The 23,053-nt window shown below is 36.0% G+C and overlaps 2 protein-coding genes across 2 annotated transcripts; one reads left to right on the top strand and one right to left on the bottom strand.

Annotated features, from left to right (window-relative positions):
- The first annotated feature begins 990 nt into the window (after positions 1-990).
- Positions 991-2,023, top strand: LOC143621873 (uncharacterized). Its single transcript, XM_077093165.1, has 2 exons — positions 991-1,468; positions 1,581-2,023. Exons 1-2 carry the CDS (start codon positions 991-993, stop codon positions 2,021-2,023), a joined length of 921 nt encoding a protein of 306 aa, XP_076949280.1.
- Positions 2,024-5,753: 3,730 nt separating this feature from the next.
- LOC143621872 (epi-neemfruitin B 7-O-acetyltransferse L7AT-like) lies at positions 5,754-6,899 on the bottom strand. The gene is made up of 3 exons (XM_077093164.1): positions 6,701-6,899; positions 5,894-6,608; positions 5,754-5,778 (listed from the first exon to the last, which is right to left on the bottom strand). The coding sequence occupies exons 1-3, from the start codon at positions 6,897-6,899 to the stop codon at positions 5,754-5,756; spliced, it is 939 nt and encodes a 312-aa protein (XP_076949279.1).
- Between the last annotated feature and the right edge of the window lie 16,154 nt (positions 6,900-23,053).

Raw genomic sequence — 23,053 nt, 5'->3', positions numbered from 1 at the left:
ATGCGCAGTTTTGCAAGTTTATTTCAAGTGAACGAAAATCAAAATTAGAAAGATTCTCATTCATTTCTCTGATTACATTAACAAAACCTTTAATTAGGAAACAACTAACCCATCAAATGGTTAAGATATAAAATCTAACTATATATTAAAGCAACACAAAACTCACTATCTTGCTTTTAAAATGTTTGTGGCTTACCAACTCAACTAGAATGAATTGATGTTAGGCTTTTCTTTTTTTTAATTGATAAAGATTCACAACTTTTATTTTGTTTTATCACTGATGTATCACACGGGCTCTATCCTATTTGAAAAATAAAACGAGGAAATACATTTCAATTTAGATCAAGGAAGATAGCCAATTTGACTTGATACGTATTTTTTTATTACATGAATAGGATTATGAAGTAACTCTACATGGCTTGTGAAATGCGTTGTACTATAGTGTTAACTTCATCATTTGGTATTAAACTTGGATTTAGTGAAGCATATGCAAGTAGCTCCTTGTTGCGTTGTAGAATCTTCATTTCTTCTTCACCCAAAATCACCCATGCTTCTATCCCTCTATGACATTTTGTGTCCACTAAAGTCACAAAATTCGCGAACACAGGTCTGCTATCGGCTACGATACCAGTGACCCAACTTGGCTTTCCCCAACCAAAATCAATATCATAGATGTTAAAAAAAGGAAAAAAAAATATTTTGAGAAAATTATGGATCAGTCAAGACATCATCTCTATACTTAGGGTCCATATTCAAGGCAACTCTGATTTCCAGCCATATTTCCAGTCATGATATTATATTTTCTTTTTATAGTTTATCTTGTAAAGCCTATAAATAAAAAGGCATTCTTCCATTGTAAAAATATACAAAAAAAAATCAATGAATATGAAAATCTTTCTCTCTGAATATCATTGTTGAAACATGGTATCAGAGCAGTAAGAGATCCTTTGCTCATCATCTACCTTTTTCCTTCAAACCGACAGGGCCGCCATGTCCGACGACGGCAGCCCGCTCAACAATGAGCTATCTATTCAAATCGCCAATCTCCTCAAAAACAGCCTCAATACCACAAACACAAATCATAAACTTTCCGACTGCCTAACCATCAGTGTTAAATTGAATAGCCAAAACTATGCCCTCTGGGCAAGAATGATCCGTGTAGCCATCGGGGGGAAATCAAAAACATTATTAAGTCATCTTTCTGGAAACCCACCAAACCCAGAAGATGAAAAGTATGAACAGTGGGAACAGGAGGACTTGGTAGTCTTCTCGTGGCTTATCCAAAACATAGAACCATCATTAGCTAGCAACCTTACCGAGTTTCCCACCGCGAAAACACTATGGGACGCTCTAGTGGTCACTTATAGCAGTGGAAAAGACAAGTTGCAGACGTTTGACCTACACGTTAAAGCTAATGAATTTAAACAGAATGGCATACCGCTTGAAGATTTCTGGATAGTGATGCAGGGTATCTGGGGTGAAATCGAGCGGCGAGATCCAAACCCAATGACGTGTGCCGCCGACATCACCACCTACAACAACATTAAGGCAGAACAAAAATTGTTTCAATTTTTGAATAGACCAACAGTTTGACCCGATTAAACGGGAAATACTCAGATGGGATAAACTACCAACGGCGGAGGGAGCATACGCGGCGGTTCGGAAAGAAACCGCGCACCGGAATATTCTCGGATCTGTTCCCTCACCATCACAAGGCATCGCAGCTGGCCTTATTGCCTCGGAAATCACTGAAGGGGCCGGCTACGCTGCTCGAGGAGGAAACAGGGTTGACTCGAATGTCAAAACGAACGGCTCATCTCGTATTGACAAATCTAAACTCAAATGCACTCACTGTGGCATGAACAAACACACAAAGGATCAGTGTTTCAAACTTGTGGGTTATCCGGAATGGTGGTCTGATGGTCACAAGAAAGGGAAGAAAGAAGGGGGAGATACGGCGGCCGCCGTGGGCAACTCTAAGGCCACCGGCAGCGGCGGCGGAAATCACACCGGCGGTTTTTGAGGGATAGCCACTGATCAATTTGGGGATGCTACAATACCAGGTAGAAGGGTTGGAGTTTTATCTTCTAACCCTTCAAAAGTTAATTCCATTACAAACCTTTATGTTTTAGAATTGACCAACAGGCCCCCACAAGTCAACAATATTAAAAATAATAGTTTGTTAAATGCAAAACGTGGGGAATCAAAAGTAAATGTCGGAACGGCTAATATGGCAGTTAACAATGAATTCTCCAAATCTTGGCTTTTTGATTGTGGTGCCACAGATACTATGACATTTGACCCTTCTGACATTTGTTCCATGTCAAAACCACAAAAAACACACATTCAAACTGCAAACGGGAGTATTATGTCGGTAGAAGGAGGGGGTACAATAGAGTTGTCGCCAACTCTGAGATTACCAAATTGTCTTTATATACCATCTTTGTCACACAAACTATTATCTATTAGTCATGTGACAAAGGAATTGAATTGCACACTTCTAATGCATCCCACCTTTTATATATTACAGAACATCAGGACGAGAATGATCATTGGACGTGACACTGAACGACAAGGATTGTATTACGTAGATGAAGTGACTCAGCAAGGTACTGTAATGTTGGCTCATGGAACATTAGACAGAGAAGCATGGTTATGGCATAGAAGGCTTGGACACCCATCTGCTGGTTATTTACATCATTTATTTCCTAAACTCTTTCCTTCGAATAAATTATTGAATTGTGAGACTTGTGTTTTGGCTAAAAGTTATAGGCATACTTTTAAACCGAATAACACTAAAGTTGATAGTCCTTTTGATTTAATCCATTCTGATGTGTGGGGTCCCGCAAAAGTCACTGGGAGGCAAGGTTTTCGATATTTTCTTTTATTTATTGATGATTGCACTCGCATGTCATGGATATACTTCTTAAAACACAAATCAGAAGTTTTCGATAAGTTTGTTATGTTTCATACCATGATTAAAACTCAATTTCAAAAACATATCAAAATCCTTTGATCTGACAATGGAGGAGAATTCGTTAACACCTCTATGAAAGAATTTTTCCAAACAAACGGAATGATTCATCAAACTTCATGTCGGCATACCCCGGAACAAAACGGGGTTGCTGAACGAAAAAACCGTATTTTGTTAGAAAAAACCCGGTCCCTGTTAATAGAGTCCCAAGTTCCTACAATATTCTGGCCCGAAGCCCTTGCCACCGCTACATACCTTATAAATCGGCTTCCAACGATGATCCTTAAATTCAGAACCCCTCTTCAAGCCCTGTCCGAATTTACTAAAATACCTCCCATTCTCACCCTTGAGCCTCGTGTTTTCGGATGTTCTGTCTTTGTTCACATACCTAAAACTGAACGTGCCAAACTTGATCCATGTGCAGAAAAGTGTGTATTTGTGGGATATGGCGTAAATCAAAAAGGATACCGGTGTTACAGTCCCAAGAAACGTCACATATTTACTACAATAAATTGTAACTTTCTTGAAACAGAATACTTTTATAATATCCAACATAGTGGTCAGGGGGAGAGAGAAAGTAACGACATACTGAGTTGGTTGAAATGGATGCCAACAATGGAAGAAGAAAATCACAGTACCCAAGCTGAGTCATCTTCTCCACATTTTACGACACCAACAATTAGTGTCACTGGACATGATCTTCTCAACCTGGTGCCCGAGGTAAGTAACACTGAAACCACTCAAGAAAATTCTAATTCTGATTCTGATTCATCTAATCATGATAACCAAGAAAATCATGAAGTTGCAACAGAACAGGTTGAGCCATTACAAGATGAACCTAATGAAACAAGGGAAACAGGAGAGACAACTGAAAGATATGTTCTTCCACCAAGAGTCAACAGAGGAATTCCTCCAAAAAGATATTCTCCTGAAAAAGAAGCTCGAAAATCCATGTATCCTATGGCGAATGTTACAACAAGAAATTTTTCAAAAGAAGCCAAGGCATTTATGACTGCTTTATACTCTGAAAAGATTCCAACCACTGTCGAACAAGCCTTAGAATTAAAAAATTGGAGAGATGCAATGGAAACAGAAATGGATGCTCTGAGAAAGAATGAAACATGGAAAAAATGTGCGCTTCCACCAGAAAAAAGACCAGTAGGATGTCGTTGGGTTTTCACTGTAAAGCATAAACCAGATGGCACCATCGAAAGATACAAAGCCAGGTTAGTTGCAAAAGGGTACACTCAAACTTACAGGGTTGATTATTCTGAAACCTTCTCTCCTGTTGCCAAATCGATACAATTAGGGTTCTCTTCTCCATAGCAGCTAATGAGGATTGGCCCCTTCACCAACTTGACGTTAAAAATGCTTTCTTACATGGAGAACTGAATGAAGAAGTTTATATGGAAGCACCTCCTGGATTCACACAAGATTTCAAAAAGGGTGAAGTTTGTCACCTAAAAAAATCGCTTTATGGGTTGAAACAATCTCCACGAGCTTGGTTTGGGAGATTTACTTTGGCTATGAAAAAATATGGCTTTAAACAAAGTAATTCTTATCATACTTTGTTTCTTAAACAAAATGGAAAGTTGATAACGTGTCTAATCATTTATGTAGACGACATGATTATAACAGGGAACGATGAAGAAGAAGTGGAAAGGCTAAAAGAAAACTTGTCCACAGAGTTTGAAATTAAAGATTTGGGTAGACTTAAATACTTCCTTGGTATTGAAGTTCTTAGATCTAAACAAGGAATTTTCATTTGTCAAAAGAAATACATTCTTGACTTACTGGCAGAGACAGGGATGATTGATTGCAAACCAGCGGATACTCCAATGATGGCAAACCTCAAACTTCAGAGAGAAGAGGGAGCCGAACTAGCAGACAAAGAAAGATACCAAAGAATGGTGGGGAAACTAATATATCTTTCACACACCCGACCTGACATAGCATACGCGGTAAGTGTGGTGAGTCAGTTTATGCATCAACCCGAAGTTTCCCATATGGAAGCAGTCCAGAGAATCATTAGGTATCTTAAAGGGACAACTGGTCATGGGGTTCTGTTTAAGTCAAATGGGCATCTAGAGATCCAACTTTATACTGACGCAGACTGGGCAGGAGATAAAGAAACTAGAAGGTCAACCTCAGGATACTTTACCTTGGTAGGAGGGAATCTTGTCACATGGAAGAGTAAGAAACAGAAGGCGGTTGCCCTTTCAGGTGCTGAAGCTGAGTTCAGAGGGATAGAACGAGGTCTAGCAGAGGTACTTTAGATACGAAAACTTTTAACTGAGATTGGTTTCTTACAAAAGAAAGCTAGTAGAATCATGTGTGACAATACAGCTGCTATACAAATCTCTGAAAACCCAGTGCAACACGATCGAACAAAACATGTGGAGGTAGACAGAAATTTCATCAAAGAAAAATTGGAAGCAAAGGTCATTGAGCTTCCCTTTGTCCGATCAGAAGACCAGCTAGCCGACATTCTCACTAAAGCTACAAATGGAAGAATTTTCTCAAATTGTTTAAACAAGTGAACTTTGGCAATCCCACTATTCAACTTGAGAGAGAGTGTTAAAAAAAAGGAAAAAAAAATATTTTGAGAAAATTATGGATCAGTCAAGACATCATCTCCATACTTAGGGTCCATATTCAAGGCAACTCTGATTTCCAGCCATATTTCCAGTCATAATATTATATTTTCTTTTTATAGTTTGTCGTGTAAAGCCTATAAATAAAAAGGCATTCTTCCATTGTAAAAATATACAAAAAAAAATCAATGAATATGAAAATCTTTCTCTCTGAATATCATTGTTGAAACAATAGAAACCCATGTTACACCAGCTTGTAAAAAAATAGTTGTTTGTCGTGCTCATTGCTCCGTTTTCTTGAAGCCACTTCTGCATTGCAACATACCCTTTATCACCTTGTGCTTCGTTCACAAACTCAACGTCAACTTTTGCAATGCTTTCACGCACCGTTTTCACCAAACCATGCAACGTGGTCTCAACGCTAGCATGGTGCACCGCGTTTGCAATCCAAACAATGTTACCCAATAAGTCCTTAGATGAGTTTGTTGCAAGTTTTCTACGAAGATTCACAAGATGGGTTAAGCGAGAAGTGTTCTGAAAACCACATGCTTCTTTAGATGTTGCAAGTGCACACTTCCATATCAAAGCAGACACCACCTCAACTCTTGAGGGTTGTTTAACTCCATTTCTTGTTGCCTCAGCTTTTAGTTCTTCTATGGCTTTCGAACTAAACACAAATCTTTGCGTGCTACACTTTCCATTCTTTATCAAAGTTTCAGCAAGAGCCATTGATGCGTCTCTAAGCCACGAGCTTTTTGCAGGGAAAATTGTTGATGCAGTTAAGTTTGGATAAATAACTTTAGTTTCCCAAGTCATGCCAGCCCATCCTTTTAGAAAAGTGTGGAGTCCAGCCCCATCAAGGATATTGTGTGAGATGCTTAGCCCGATAACGATCCCACCGCATTTGAAAATATTCACTTGAATATTTGTTACCTGGGCACCTCTAGGTCCATTAACAGTAGGAGAGATTGGCAAGAACCTATTTATCAACTGGAGGTCAGGATGGCGTAGAAAGTCGTCACAACGACCATGAACCAAAGCTAAAACATAATTAGCACCAGCATCGTTACAGTCAATCGAAAAAGTATCTTTTGTGGTTCCCGCAAGTGGGTAAAACTGGGCCAAGTTTTACTCAATGCTTTCTTTAGAAGCACTGATCTTTCCAAAGCTTGGAACACATTGTCGCCATTGTGATTAGGGTAGTAAAAGCTAATTGGTATGTAAGGTTGGGTAACAAGTTGGTCTAGGATGCAAAGATTGAATGTTTTCAAGTGAGGTGGTGTTGAGGAAGATGGTTTGATGTTCTCTTTGGAAATGAGTTCAACTTCCATTTCGTAAATGGTTATTGCTAAATATTGGAGATAAAGTCTGCCGCCCTTTCAACGCCCTTTTATTGATAGGTTATGTATAAAATATTTACCATAGATGGCTACAAAAAACAATACTGCATCAGCAGTTTTGCACTAGAGTAGAGTTTCCAGAAGCCTTTTGGATTTGTTGTAATTTATATTCGGAGTTCATACGCTAATTAATTACATATACAACATACGCTAATTACATATAAAAAAAGCATACTTAGGTTGACTATTTACATACATGTATAATGCCCATAACTTAATTAATTGGGTATAAGTATCCATCCAGAATCATCTAAACTGGTGGGGATTCATTAAAATAATCTAATTAACATCATCTAACTAATATATTAAAGCAAAATATGTTTTTTACATGGCTTTCAAATATGTCATCCACATTTGATGCCAGCTAATCAATTTCCAATTATACATATTCCATCTAATTAAATAATTTTTTAATTACCATTCTTTCAATTTAATAAATTTTTATGTTAAATGATATAACAATTAATGTATTTATTACTATTTAACATTTATTAATTAGCTCAATTAAACCAATTATGACTTTCTTAAAATTATATTATTAATAATTTCTAATTACCTCAAAAAAAAATATTAATTTAAAAAAAAAATTACCTCAATGTGAATGCATATTTGAAGGACATGTAGAAAACATGTTTTGCTTTAAATATATATTATGATTATAGTTGTTTCATATGCTATGACATATATTTTCATGTTTGATCTCACATATAACTTGTATCGAATATGCAAATATATTTTTTATTGGTATTATATCATTTTTCAGTTCGTGTAATAGGGTTACTAACCTAGTATTATAATATATAAAGAGTAAATTATAACTAAATGACGTTTCATGTGTAGCACATTTAAATAAACTAATGATATATATATATATACACACACACACACACTAGACAGGAGCTCGCGCGATGCAGTGGGTGTTTGAATACAGACTCCGGTAATCACGTAACAATTATGTGTGTTCATGGTTCGGTTTAAAACTTTAAAATCGTTTAAACCAACCATCAGTTAAGTATCACAGTTCATTTTTCTTTAACTTTCTATTTCAATTTATAAGAGTTTAGTTTTGATTTTCGTCAACAAAAAATCGTTACTAACGGTTTGTCTCACATGTTTAACTTAAAAGTAGTCAAAACAGAGTTGTGAACAACCATACGTAACATGTTATTATTTTAATTGAAAAAAGTACAATAAATACTCAAATTAAAGAGAATAAAATTCTTGTTTTTATGGTGTAACTTTAAAAAAACAATATTAACGTATAAAAAAGTTATGGTCGTTTAAAAATCATGGGGGTAAGTTGGTTTAAAATTAAAATAAAAAATAATATATAGTGAAAGATGAGGGACCAAATTTGCAAGTATTATTTAATTTAACAAAAGTCTAGTAAAGTTGAGGATGAAATATTGTAAATATTTTTAAAGAATTGAAAATTCACGTGAGATTAAATGTTTGAAAGACCATTTTATCCTTCTTCAACATTCTTTGTTTATGGTACCATGTGTTATGTAAATTGTAAATCCTTTAAAACTCAGGTGTCTTAATTTGCCATCCTCTGATACATTATATATATATAGTGTGTGTATATATATATACACACACACACATAGGGGTGAGATCAAGTGAAAACTCCACTTAAAGAAATTGAAAACTTAAAAACTCCTAAAAAATATTTTTTACATTTTTTTTAAAATTTTTTTGAAGTTTCTTTTTTTTTTCCCATTATTCTTCTATGTTGTTATTGGTTAAAAAAAACCTTGTTGGTAATCACGTCGATATAGTGCACATGTGTAGGTGTATATTGCATAGAATACAACACTATTGTATATATGCAATACTAGTAGGTGTGCCCGTGCGTTGCGACGGGGACGCAAAAAGGATTAGCTTGGTATGAGTAAGGTTCACGGCGGAAATTCAATGGCATCGGTACGGTTTGTGACGGTACCGTAGTTTGCAATAGGTTAAGGCAACATATGCTAGTATGGATTGAGTAAAAACAAGGCTAATGCGACAGAATGGGTGATGAGTCTTTAATGTCAAAACAAGACAATTTGCAAGGCGAGCATACACTTGACAAAATTTTAATCACTAACAAATATTATAAACAAATTTTAATGAAAGAAAAGCATAAAATTTAAATATTTATGATAAACTTCATTATTTCATCATCAAATGTATAGTTTGTAAATTGCACACCACTACTTATACTAAAAGATGAGTATTCTTAAAGCATGATGGTAAAATGATTATGGTCAAATGTTACTCTCAATTATCGCCCATGACCCCTTACCACTAGTTATATTGTCACTGCTAATCATGTTATGATTCTTTGCGATTTTTCGTTACTCGTATATATGAAGTAGCTTCTGAGATATAGTTTGTCTACACTGTGGAGGCACGACGGGCATTTGATCGAGCTTGATGGTTTTTTTTTTTTTTTTTTATTTTAAGCGAGGTCCAAGAGTAATCTGTCATATATTTTTTTTAAACTCAACTTACCAAGAAAGTCAAACTTTACCAAAAAAACAGTTTTAACGCCAAAAAAGTCGGCGTTGACCAAACTAATCAATTTTGGCCATAAAAAGCGCTAATTGCATAAAACCCGAAATTCCAAAATTATTACCCTCGAGGGCCCATAATGTCTTCATAAAAAAAAGAAACTAAATGAACTGATCAAGGATATATATTACATTTACCCAATTATGGATCTTGCAAAACCAGTAGACTTTTTGATGAACTTGAACAAAATGTCAAAAATTCAAAAAGTCAACCTTATCATACCTTCCAATTTAAAAAAAAAAAGGTAAACTGATTTAAAAAATTCATCTTTTCTAACCCGTTAGCTTAATTCCTGGGCCGAAGCAACTACCTTTTCCTATACTCGCTAATCTCCATATGACACCCAATTGCCCTTTTAGCTGAATCAGCTCACAAATAGCACATAATGTAGTTTTTACCACAATTACTTAATAACCCGTTTATTCTCCACTTGAAAAGTTTTAACCCAATGCAAAAAAGGGGATGTTTGCACTTAAACTGTAATATACAATTTTGCAATTTTTGATGGCATCCACCAATATGATAGCATTACTAAATTGTTAGCGCAGTTTCATGCTCTCTACAACAATATACCTGAACCATATCTTCATATCTATATGATAATATAAACTTTGAATTTCCTTTAAACTTTGACATTTCCTGTTATGAATTTGATACTGCACATTCTTGTTCTTTAATAATATAATAATTATAGAACAACATTCATACCAACCTGTTTTCAGTAGATGGCGCTAACACCATGGTTCCCACATAAGTGTAGAAAAGTCACACCATATGCCTATATTGCATACAAACTGCAATTAAAGCCAAAAATTAGTACAAATGAACATATATATGCAAGTGATATGAAGCCAAATGCAAATTTAACCTTAATTTAAGGTGACAAAATGGCCCTTGGCAAAGAGCTCAAAAACATATCAGCATAATCTCCAGCCATACCCATAGTTAAAAGATTCACTAATCAAAATAATCTATCTTGTCTGACAACAATGATGCTAAGATTAACATAGAACTATAATAAGCCAACTATTGTAAAGAATCAGAACACAAGGCATTTAATATACATCAAATCAACACCGAACAAGATGACATGTGAATGCAAAGTCAAGGTATGCCCAAATTACAAGCAGGCACTTCAAAAGAGAAAAATAAACTGATGCATATGCAGTTCAAAAGGTACCTCGTATTGGAATCATTTCGGTTCGTTATGCTTCACGCAAAGCATGTGATCTCTCTTTTGTCGGTGTGCGGTTTTGATTCGTGAAATTAACTGCAATAGTCAATGCAACATTTGACACCGTAAACAATTTGGGTCGGATTGTTTGTTACGGGGTCGTAGTCAAACGGGTCATAATATTGCATACCGAATCTTTATCATGTCATGAACCGACAAGGCAAGAAACGTCATTAGTTTACGTTTGTTTAAGTTCGGTCATTTACATTCATTAATATGTATCTAAATTATTTAGGCACATTACAACTTAGTCTAGTTTTAATAACTTTTTAGGCCCAACACATTTTAGTTCACATTTACTTTTAGTTGATTTTAGCTCAACGTTCGTTTATTTTCTTAACAAACGAACACGAACAAGAAAGCCCCATTCGTTTAAATGTCAATGTTCGGTTAAAGTAAACGAACGAACATGATAATGCTCAGTTAGTATTCGTTCGGCTGCTTTATAGGCCTACTTTTTTTTTTCCATTATAGTCCTTAAGATTAAGAGATGTACCCGGGTATCCTTTTTTTTTCCAATAATAATAGCGGCTATCCCTTTTGAGCAAGCAACAATTTCTGTCTTAGCATAAACCACCTAAATTTACATAATAATATAACATGCTAATAAAGATAAAACAAAGAAATGATGAACATATTCTTATATAAATTAATTACCAGGGTTTGAGCAACGGGAACATTTGGTACACAACTTGTTACCATTAACAACATCTATACGATCAGCTGTGCATTTTATACCAACAATAACTGAACCCGCTAATAATATAAAAAGCAATAATCAACTCAAAATAAATCCTCAACAAAAATCCAAAAAATAACCAAAATTACTCAATCAAAAATACCATAGGCTCACTCATCACAAGTGCTCCCACATGCTCCCCACCGATTAGCTATACAAACAAAAGAAATAAAATAAGGCCGCAAAAGAACACACATAAAGAAAAAAGATTGAAAGATTAAATAAAATTACAAAATCAAACATGTTACATATATAAGGTTATAAGGTTAACACTGCAAACAAAAATTTTCAGGATTGATACACAAAAAACCTATCCACACAATCCTAATTCTGAAAATTTTTGTTTGCAGTGTTAACCGTATAACCTTTACATGCTTGATTTTGTAATTTATGCCAAATGTTTTTGTTGGTTAATAATTAATTGATTATTATAAAACTGGACTAATATATTTGGGTTACACTATTTATTTAGCTCTTGTAAATTACGTAAAACTCAAAATAAAAAATGAAAATCCATACATTTGATTCAGTTCGGCTTATTCAGTTTTAATTCCATGAAAAACGGAACCGGAAGTTTGGTTTTTATGAAAACATAAAACCACAGTCAGTTTTCGCTTGGGTTCGGTTTTTTCGGTTCCATGCACCCCCTGAGGATTCCAAGATAAGTGGGTCGTTGGATCATTTTAAACCTTAGGGACGAAATCCATAATTTGGGCCAAGTCACATGAACCATCCATGTAATTTACTCTAGGAAAAGCTAAATACACATTCTTAACTGTTATCCGAAAGAAAAAGAACGTGTTATGTTTTTGGTTAAGATACCTGCATCACTGATCTTCCTGATAGCCATATTCATATTGTTAGCAACATAAACATTTCCTCTGTCATCCACTGTAAGCCCTTTCGGGTGGTTCATTCTGGATTCTCTGGGCTTCCCGTCCACATGCCCAAACAACCCTTCATGAGAATCGGCAAGAAGCTTTGGACGGCTATCTGTGACAACCAGTCATCTCAAATTATACATGACCGCTTTTTAATAATAATAATAATAATAATAACAACAACAACAATAATAAGGGTATTTTAGTCGTCTGAACCTAAAGAGAATAAAGTTTAGTCAACTGTTGATCAAATCTGACTTTTATGAGAAAAGCAAGTTATCATCTAAACATAATTTGGAATAATATCTAAATGCTTAATAAAACAACTATACTTAAAGATGAGTATTCTTCTAAACAAAAGCATAGACAGTCCCTATTCCCAACATCGGAGCCCTCGTGAACTTTAACTTGCATTCTAACTCATATCAACCATAATAAAGTTTAGCATATTTGCATGGTGTTTCATGTTTGATGAGCATAACGCGATTTAAACAATCACCATATTCAAATACATTATTCAAGTATAGATAATCATGTTTGAACAATGTCTCTGATTCTTCTAATTAAGGGGTAATGAAACTCAACAATATTTTTAATATAGAACAATGAAAATCAATTAAAAGGGGTGTCTGAAAACAATAACCAAAACCTGGAGGATTTTTTTTTTATTTCAAGAACATCACATCTGCATTCCAGTTTAAAGCTGCTCCAGATATTCAATGGCTTAATCCAGCATCAAATCCCTATCAGTCAAATTGAAAATACTAATCACTTGAACCGAATCAATTGAAACCTAGAACGAATAGCACCGAATACGTAAAGAAAACCAGAGAAGATGAATGCATACATACCTGGTTTCATGATGAGATGGTGGAGGCTGAAACCCATGATTGTAAATATCGCTCTTATAGCTGAAGGGTAATTGATCCACAATTCAATTGATCCACAATTCAATTGATCGGTTTTCAATTATTGCTCCATTTAATTGACCGGTTTCCGGTAATTGATACTCAATTTGGAATACACTCTTTAACATATAATAACTATGCAAAGAGCTTATTGACCGTTAAAGTTTGTATTGAAGAACTAATACACTATAATCTTAGAGATTTCATTTAAACTCATCTTCGTAGAGATTTGTTTTCAAGTTCAATCATAACCCCAAACATTTCATTGAACTAAAGAAATATTGAACAAACCGGAAACCTCATAAGCTGTTGCACATTCGATTTAGGCAGTGCTTACAGAAATCAATTCTTGGCACGTAAGCTAGCAGCTAGAGAACTATTAGACCCTGAAAAACAAATAAAAATTATTAAGAAAAACAATATAGAAACACATTGAGAAGTGATTATTTAATAGGGTACATCATCAGAATATGATAATCATTTCAAATCACTAATTTGAAACCATAAACTAATATCCAGTTTCTTCATCTAACAAAAATCACAACCAATATGTAATTAAAGAATCTATTGAATTAAAATTGAACAAGACAAACCTGAATTGTGTTTGGAGGAGTCGGCCAGATCAAAATTGGTCTCACACCACCTGTTTATGATTGTTAGTCATAAAATTGCAGTGTCTCGATCATAATTAGGTTAAACATATAATCAAATCGAGTTAAATAGTAATCACCTTAAATCCATTGATTTGGTTGAAACATCTGTAGATTAGACAGCTGGAATCACGCAGTCAACAGAAGGAGAACACCCACAGACCAGGAACTCAAGATGTCGCATTCAGATAGTATAAATAACCGTAGGTAGCGATTCAGCTGTAACCGATTTGATGATTGGGTGGTTTTAGTTGTAACAGATAATTGACTGATAAATGATTCAAAGGCTCAAAGCACTAATTGAAGAGATTGAAGGGGGTCGGTTGGAATGCTCAGGAGAACGATTGGTTCTTGAATCATTGTTAACTTCGCTGGGATAGTTGCAGGCATAGCTGCCATGGTGTTAAAAGACAATTTAATTTTACTTCGTCTTACAGAGAGAGAAAGAAGGAGGTGAAACTTGACTATATACGTTATAATGTAATACGGATAAGACTAATAGCACATCGAATATACATTAGTAAGTATGTGTAATACAATATTAACGCATATGTGCAGAACATCGATTTTTATTTTATTATTATTTTTTTTGCATGTAATACAACAACACTACTACACATATACGACACACAAATATTGAATATATGCAATTAAACACTATTGAACTTAAAAATACATAGTAATACACATGTGTAATACAACGGTATCGCATAGTAATACGTATGTACATTACAACGGTTTTTTTTTTTATTTTTTTTGAGTGAAGGGTAAGAAAATATAAGAATAATGACAATAACAGAAATTTGAAAATATTTTTTTATTTTTAATTAAAAATAATTCTTTAGGAGTTTTTAAGTTTTCTTTCTAAAGATGAGTTTTCTTTATATAGGGAGACGATCAAGAGAAAACTCACATTTAGAGAGAAAACTAAAAAACTCCTAAAAAATAAAAAAATATAAAAAAATAAAAAAATAAAAAATAAAAAAAAATATTTTCAAAATTCTGTTTTAACCATTATTTTTATATTTTCTTATATTTCACTCAAAATATAAAAAAAATAAAAAAATAAAAAAAACCGCTGTAATGCACATTCGTATTACTGTGCGATACCGTTGTATTACACATGTGTATTACTATGTATTTTTGAGTTTAATAGTGTTTTATTGCATATATTCAATATTTGTGTATTGTATATGAGTAGTAGTGTCGTATTATATGGAAAAAAAATAATAATAAAAAAAAAGTCGATGTGGTGCACATGTGCGTTAATGTTGTATTACACATACGTACTAATGTGTATTCGATGTGTGTATTAGTCTTATATCGCATATATACAATAATTTGTATCAAATATGTGCAATAGTGTTGTATTCTATGCAATACAAACACTTTTGCATATATGTAATGCACACTATTACACATGCGCACTATACCGACGAGTTTACCGACAAGTTTTTTTTTTTGAACCAATAACAACATATAATAATAATGGAAAAAAAAGAAACTTCAAAAATTTTTTTTTTTTTAAGTTAAAAATAGTTTTTTAGAAGTTTTTTGGAGGTTTTAAGTTTTCTCTTTAAGAGAAGTTTTCACTAGAACTCATCCCTATATATATATATATATATATATATATATAGGGTAAGGTTAAAATGAAAACCCACTTGAGTTGTGAAAACTCTAGAAACCCATTCTCAACCACATGTTTTTAATTAAAGTTTAAATCTTGTGGTTCATAATTAAAGTGAATAAAAAATGTAAATATAAATATAACTTTTTCTCTCTCCTGAAAACATATATAAAAATTAGTAAAAAAATGTTAAAAAATAGCGAAACATTTTTTTTTGATGTTTCGATGTTTTGTATTAAATGTTACAACATATATTACATGTAACAAAAAAAAAAAACGATGTTATATAGGGTTTTCACTGGTTTTTACAACTCAAGTGGGTTTTTATTTTATACTTTGCCTATATATATATATATATATATATATATGATTAAGAAACTATTTCTTCTTTAGGACTGATTTGATTACAATATCAACTCCATATTATTTTTTTGCCAACAATGACATAAGTTAAATTTATAGCGATCCTAGTTGTAGTATAATGTGATAGGTTATATTATAAATATCGTGTTTGGGAATTAGGGATTGTAATTAAGATTTGAGTAAGTTTTTTTAATAACAATAAGCGTTTAGGTGTTTGCCAACAATTTGTGTATACAAGTTATGTTTCAACTGGTAATCATTATTGATTGTATTTGTGTGTATATTACAAAAGGAAAGGGAAATTAAATAAATAGAAGAACACTAGCTAAATAATGGAAATACAATAAAAAAGGATTGTGAGTTCCTTGATTCTTGGCTGCAACGTTTTTTGCTTGGCTGGCAATGATTGGAATATCTCCTAAGTAAAGAAAAATAATCTTTATGTATTTTATTTAATCTTTTGTTTTTCTAACACTCCCCATCAAGTTGAGTAGTAGGGGATCTCCAATAGTTAACTTGCCAAGACAATTGCTAAATATTTTTCTGTTGACTGCTTTTGTTAATATATCTGCTAGTTGGTCTTCTGATTTAACAAACGATAGTTCTATAATTCTGGCTTCAAGTTTTTCGTTGATGATGTTTCGGTCAACTTAAATGTGTTTTGTACGATCGTGTTGGACAGGGTTCTTTGAAATTTGTATTGCGGCTTTGTTATCACACATAATCTAGCTTACTTCGCTTGGAGGGAACCCAATCTCAGTTAGAAGTTTGTGGATCCATATGACTTCTGCAAGACCTTGTGCAATACCTCTGAATTCAGCTTCAGCGCTAGATAAAGCAACTACTTTTTATTTTTTGCTTCTCTAGGTTAACAAGTTTTCGCCAACCAGAGTAAAGTATCCTGATGTAGATCTTCGGCCATCTTGATCTCCATCCCAGTCTGCATCAGTGTATAGTTGGACTTTCAGATGTTTATTTTGTTGAAAGAGAACTCCATGACCCACTGTTCCTTTAAGGTATCTGATAATCCTCATTACTGCCTCCATGTGGGTAACTTGAGGTTGGTGCATAAATTTGCTAACTACTCCAACTGCATATGCAATATCAGGACGAGTATATGAGAGGTATATAAGTTTATCTACTAGGCATTGGTATCGTTCTTTGTTTGTTAACTCGGCTTCTTCTTCTTCCATACGAAGTTTGTGGTTCACCCTTATTGGTGTGAGTTAAACTTGGTGAAATTGTATTGTATTGATAATCGTTTTCTATATTTCCTGGACACATAAGATGGCCCTTTATATAGAGGGCACATAGACCTTTCATATGACCTAACATAAAGGAACCTTTCATATGACATAACATAACCCTTTCATATGATATAACATTAATTGCTTAATATCCCCCCTCAAGCTAAGGTCGGGGAGCGACCTGAAGCTTGGACCGTAAAGTGAGAAATCATTGTGAAGGTAGTGGCTTGGTGAATACATCCGTAATTTGATCATTTGTAGAGATAAATTGAACAAATAGCTTCTTTTGAGCAACTTTTTCTCTAACAAAGTGAAAGTCAACCTCCACATGCTTTGTACGAGCGTGAAACATGGTATTAGCCGATAGGTATGTAGAGCCAAGATTATCACACCATAAAGTGGGAACCATACGCATAGGGACCTGAAGTTCGTGTAGAAGAGTCTCTATCCATGTAAGTTCAGCAACAGTGTCAGCTAAGGCCTTGTATTCTGATTCAGTGGATGATCGAGAGACAGTATTGTGTTTGCGTACTGACCATGAAACAAGATTGGAACCAAGATATATGACAAATCCCCTGGTAGATTGACGATCATCCGGGAAACAAGCCCAATTAGCATCAGAATACACACGTAAGGAAGGACACGTTGCATCTGAGTAAGTGTGTAAGTGAGACCCAGGTTGCAGCTGAGGAGAAAACCGTGGTCGGAAGTTCCCTGAAGGTAGTAAAGTATCCTTCTAACAGCGAACCAGTGGTTCTCAGTGGGAGAATGCATGAATTGACAAACTTTGTTCACGACAAAGGTGATGTCAGGCCTTAACAAGGTAACATATTGGAGGGCACCCACAATTTGACGGTACCTGACCGGATTGTCAAAGAGAGGGCTATCCCCTATAGCTAACTGAGTGGTGGTACACATGGGCGAGGGAACCGGCTTAGCATGAGAGAGGCTGGCCCGATCAAGAAGCACCAGAATATACTTTTTTTGAGAGAGTAACAGACCTGTACCTTTGGTAATAACTTCAATACAAAGAAAATAGGCAAGTGTTCCCATATCCTGAATGGAAAACGATGAACGGAGGCTGGTGACAACATGTTCAATAGCCCGAGAATTATTGCCTATCAAAATTATATCATCGACATACATTAACATATATAGCAGCGTCCCCCGACGCGAATATATAAAAAGTGAAGGGTCGATCTTGGAACCCTTAAAACCGAGAGCTAGGAGGGTTGTTGAAAGCCGTTCAAACCATACTCTAGGGGCTTGTTTGAGACCATAAAGGGACTTGTGAAGCAAGCAAACGTGATCTAGATTATTTGGGTCAACAAAACCGGGAGGTTGCTGTAGATAAACTGTCTCTTTAAGATCACCATGCAAAAAGGCATTTTGCACATCTAACTGTTGCAAAGGCCACTGGTTGGTGACCGCAAGGGATAAAACAATTCGGATGGTTGTGGGTTTGACAACTGGGCTAAATGTCTCATAATAATCAATGCCCGGCTGTTGATGAAACCCTTTAGCCACCAAACGCGCCTTGTAGCGCTTAACAGCACCAGTTTGATCTCGTTTGAGCTTATAGACCCATTTGCAAGCAATAACATTAGCATGAGAGGGTTGTGGAACCAAGGACCAAGTGCCATTTCGTAAAAGGGCAGAATATTCCTCGGTCATAGCCTTACGCCAGTAAGGGTCTTTGTTAGCAATGGTAAAAGTTGCGGGTTCCTGGGAGTCGGAAGTGGTGCTTGTGTGAAATGTGGCTAGGTTATATCTTGATGTTTTCTTAGGGTTGGGGCGAAGGTTGGTTGGGCGTGTGCGCGATGGTGGAGGAGGGGTGGGGTGGTGGAGATGGAGGTGGATGTAACGGGCCGGTAGGGCTGATGGGTGTTTGATTTGATGTTGATAATGGGTTGATGGGAGTTTGACCAGTATGTGTTGGCTGGGAGAACACGGTGTGGAATGGCATTGCATGGTTAGACGGAAAAAGGGTGTGGGCTGGTTGTAGAAGACGGAGTGTGTGGTGAAGATGGAATGTGAACATTAAGGGTTGGATTTGGAAAGGGAAGAGACAAAAGGATCTGGATGTGAGGGTGTAGGAGTGTTGGAGGAAACTCGAAAGGGAAAAGATTGATCGTTAAAACGAACATGATGAGCAATATAAAGGCGATCAGTGGTAGTGTCAAGACACCGATAACCGTGATAGGAAGTGCTATAACCAAGAAAAACACAAGGTGTTCATAGAAAATCCATCTTGTGCTTGTTGTAGGCACGAAGATGGGGAAAGCACTCACACCCAAAGACCCGAAGAAACGAGTAGTCGGGTTTGTTTATGAAATACTTGTTCTAAAGGAGAAGTGCCTGAATTGGCACGAGATGGCATTCGATTAATTAAATAAGTTGCCGTGTCAAAAGAAAAATGCCATAAATGTTTGGGAACATTGGAGTGAGCCAAGAGAGTAAGACCCGTTTCGAAAACATGTCGATGGCGTCGCTCGATAATGCCATTTTGTTCACTCGTATGTGGGCACGACAACCTATGAATAATTCCAATAGAGGAGAGAAACGGAGAAAGATTTCGAAATTCCCCTCCCCAGTCAGTTTGGATAGATTTTAATTTAGTAGAAAATTGTCGTTCAACCATGGCTAGAAATCTCTTAAAGGTGTCGTATACATAAGATTTTTGTTTTAAAGGGAAGATCCACATGAATTAGTGAAGTGATCAACACAAAGTAGGAAATAGTGGTGACCGTCAAAAGAGGCAATCGGGGCAGGTCCCCACACATCACAAAAAACCAAATCTAAAATATTAGAGCTTTAAAATGTAGAGGATAGTAAGTGCAATTTTGAATATTTCCCAGCAGCGCAAGAGTTACAAGAGGAACATGCACTACTATTAGAAAGCGGTAAACAATATTTATTCAACATTGACTGCAAAAGTTGTGGATGGGGATGACCAAGCCGTTGATGCCAGGTTGTAGAAGAAGCACGAGCGGTGGAGAAGGCTACTTTTGGAATAAGTTGACTACGAGGTGACAAAAGGAGCAGAGCCCGTCTTTACTTGGACTCTTCAGGAGGGCAATGCGAGAAGCTTGTCCTTCACAGCAAAGAAAGATGAGTGAAATTCAAAAAATACATTATTATCACGACAAAATTTTTGAACCGAAAGTAGTTTTTGTTTGATTTTAGAAACATGAAGTATATTTGTGAGGAAAAAGGTTTTAGTGGGTGAGTAAAATTGTTAGGAGCCAATGTGGAGTATGGGCAGACCCTTACCATTGCCAGCATGAAAATTGTCCTCACCGTAGTAAGGTTCAGACCCGTCAAAGCTAGAGAGGTTAGGTGCAACATGATTAGTAGAGCCTATGTCAGAAAGCCATGAAAAGGATGCCTGTGACCTGTTATCAGAAAAATTAGCAGAGGGTTATCTTACCCTCAAAGTGGCAGGGTCACGGTTAAGACAAAATGACGGAATATGACAGATGCCACATCTATTACACGAACCATAAACGGTGTTTTGATTGGAAGCCTAACTGAACTGGCTTCGGTTTCCACTCCCTTGTGAACGATTAAACCTTCCACAATGATTCCCTTGATCGCGACCACGACCGCGGCTGGTATAAAAGGCTTGTGGAGTAGAGGATTGAGGTTGAAGAGGAAGTTTGGCAATCAGCTGCTGAATAAATCAGCTGGGGTGGCAGCAGGGGCTGATGTGGCTATGGTAAAAGCCTGAACAGGTGGTACAACAGGAACAGCCTTTTAGATCATACAGTCATAGTCGGATAACAGACCAGGGAGTTCTGTGAATGCGGTCGGAAATTTTCTAGTAAGAAGGGTGCTTTTCAGGCCATTGTACTCATCTCGGAGACTTTATATCATGAGCATAACAATGTCCTTCTCCTTCATTGGTTCACCGATGTTTGCAAGGGTACTTTCATATTCACGGGCTCGTGTGAGGTAGGCCGATGATGTTTCATCGCCTTTCATTTGAATTTTCAGCAATTGTGTTTTAAGGGTGTATTCTCTTGAGGAGGTGTGTGGAGCATAAGCAGCCTCAAGAGAAAGCCAAAGGTCACTGGAAGAAGAACCTTGAACATGCTGGAAGGAAGCTTCTGAGATGGTGGACAGCTGTAACATCCGAACATGTGCATCGTTTGCGATCCAAATTGGGTAATTAGGGTTGGGTTGTGGTGATTATTTAGCAGCATCTTTGTCTGATGAGGCTGTTGATGCTATGAACTCTGGTGGGAAGGGAATTGTTCCTTCAACATAACTAATCAGATTGGTGGTAACAAGAAAGGGTTGGGTCATGTCTTTCCAATACCCATAGTTTGTAGGAGAGTGAGTAAATCCACATTTGTGTGAATTATGAGCAGTTTTTTTAGCTGTGGAGAAAGCGGCGATGAGAGCCATAGAAAAGCTCTGATACCAAGTTACACTTGGTGAAATTGTATTGTATTGATAATTGTTTTCTATATCTCCTGGATACATAAGATGGCCCTTTATATAGAGGGCACATAAACCTTTCATATGACCTAACATAAACAGGAACCTTTCATATGACATAACATAAACCTTTCATATGATATAACATTAATTTCCTAATAGTGTGTTAGCAGGCTTGCTGTCAACCATCCTGGTCTTGGCTAGGTCAAGAATGTACTTTTTTTGGCATATAAAGATCCCTTGTTTGGACCTTAGTACCTCAATTCCAAGAAAGTATTTAAGTCTTTCCTAAGTCCTTCATTTCAAATTCTGTGAAAAGGTTTGTCTTCTACTTCCTCATTTCTTCTTCATCATTTCTTGTAATGATCATTTCATCGACATATATAATTAAAAAAGTTACAAGTTTGCCTCGTTGTTTAAGGAACAATGTATGGTCAGAGTTGCTTTGTTGGTATCCATTATTTCTTCATTGCTATAGTGAATCTGCCAAACCAAGCTCGGGGAGATTTCTTGAGCCCGTAGAGCGTTTTTTTCAATCGACATACTTCTTTTGCCTTGAAATCTCGTGTGAACCTTGGTGGAGCTTCCGTATAAACTTCTTTTTCTAATTCTCCATGTAGGAAGGCATTTTTAACATCAAACTGATGAAGAGGCCATCCTTCATTTGTAGCGATCGAGAAAAGAACTCTGATTGTGTCAAACTTTGCTACCAGGGAAAAAGTTTATGAGTAGTCAACTCCATATGTCTGGGTATAGCCTTTAGCTACTAGTTGTGCTTTATACCTTTCAATAGTTCCATTGGGTTTGTGTTTGATTGTAAATACCCAACGACATCCCATCGATTTTTTCCACGGGGGCGGGGGTGGGGGGGGTTCACATTTTTCCCATGTGTTGTTTTTCATTAGTGCTTCCATTTCGGTATCCATTGCGTTTTCCAGTTCTCTGATTATAGAGCTTGTTCTATAGACGTTGGGATTTGTTCAGTGTATATATAGAGAAGATGTAAATGCCTTGGCTTCTTTTGAAAGATTTCCATCGGCTATGTTTGCTATGGGATATCTGGAGGATTTAGATTGTTTTTCTGGAGAGTATCGTTTTGCGGGAATGCCTCTGTTAACTCTTTGGTGGAAGAGCATATCTCTCGGTCTTTTCTTGTATTGGTTCTTCTTGTCTTGTCCCTTTTTGTAATGGTTGTTCTAGTTCTTGCTGCACTGTAGTTCTACTTCTATCTCATGATCGTCAGATATGTTAATATTTGATTTTCATGAGATTCTTTATATGTTATATATTCTGATGTTTGGGAATTACTGACCGTAGAAGGTAGATCAAGAGGATTTTGTTCTGGAACACTAGTTGTTGGTCCACTAGGTTGTTGTGAAGTGCGTGACTCATTTTGGGTACTGTGATATACTTCTTCGGATGACGATACCCATT

The sequence above is a fragment of the Bidens hawaiensis genome, unplaced genomic scaffold (assembly GCF_021521415.1).
Source record: "Bidens hawaiensis isolate Kalapana, Puna unplaced genomic scaffold, B.hawaiensis_p1.1 tig00002977_1, whole genome shotgun sequence".
In the NCBI taxonomy this organism is placed as follows: Eukaryota; Viridiplantae; Streptophyta; class Magnoliopsida; order Asterales; family Asteraceae; genus Bidens; species Bidens hawaiensis.
Note: the sequence above shows the minus strand (reverse complement) of the source record. Positions and strands in the feature narration are given on the sequence as shown.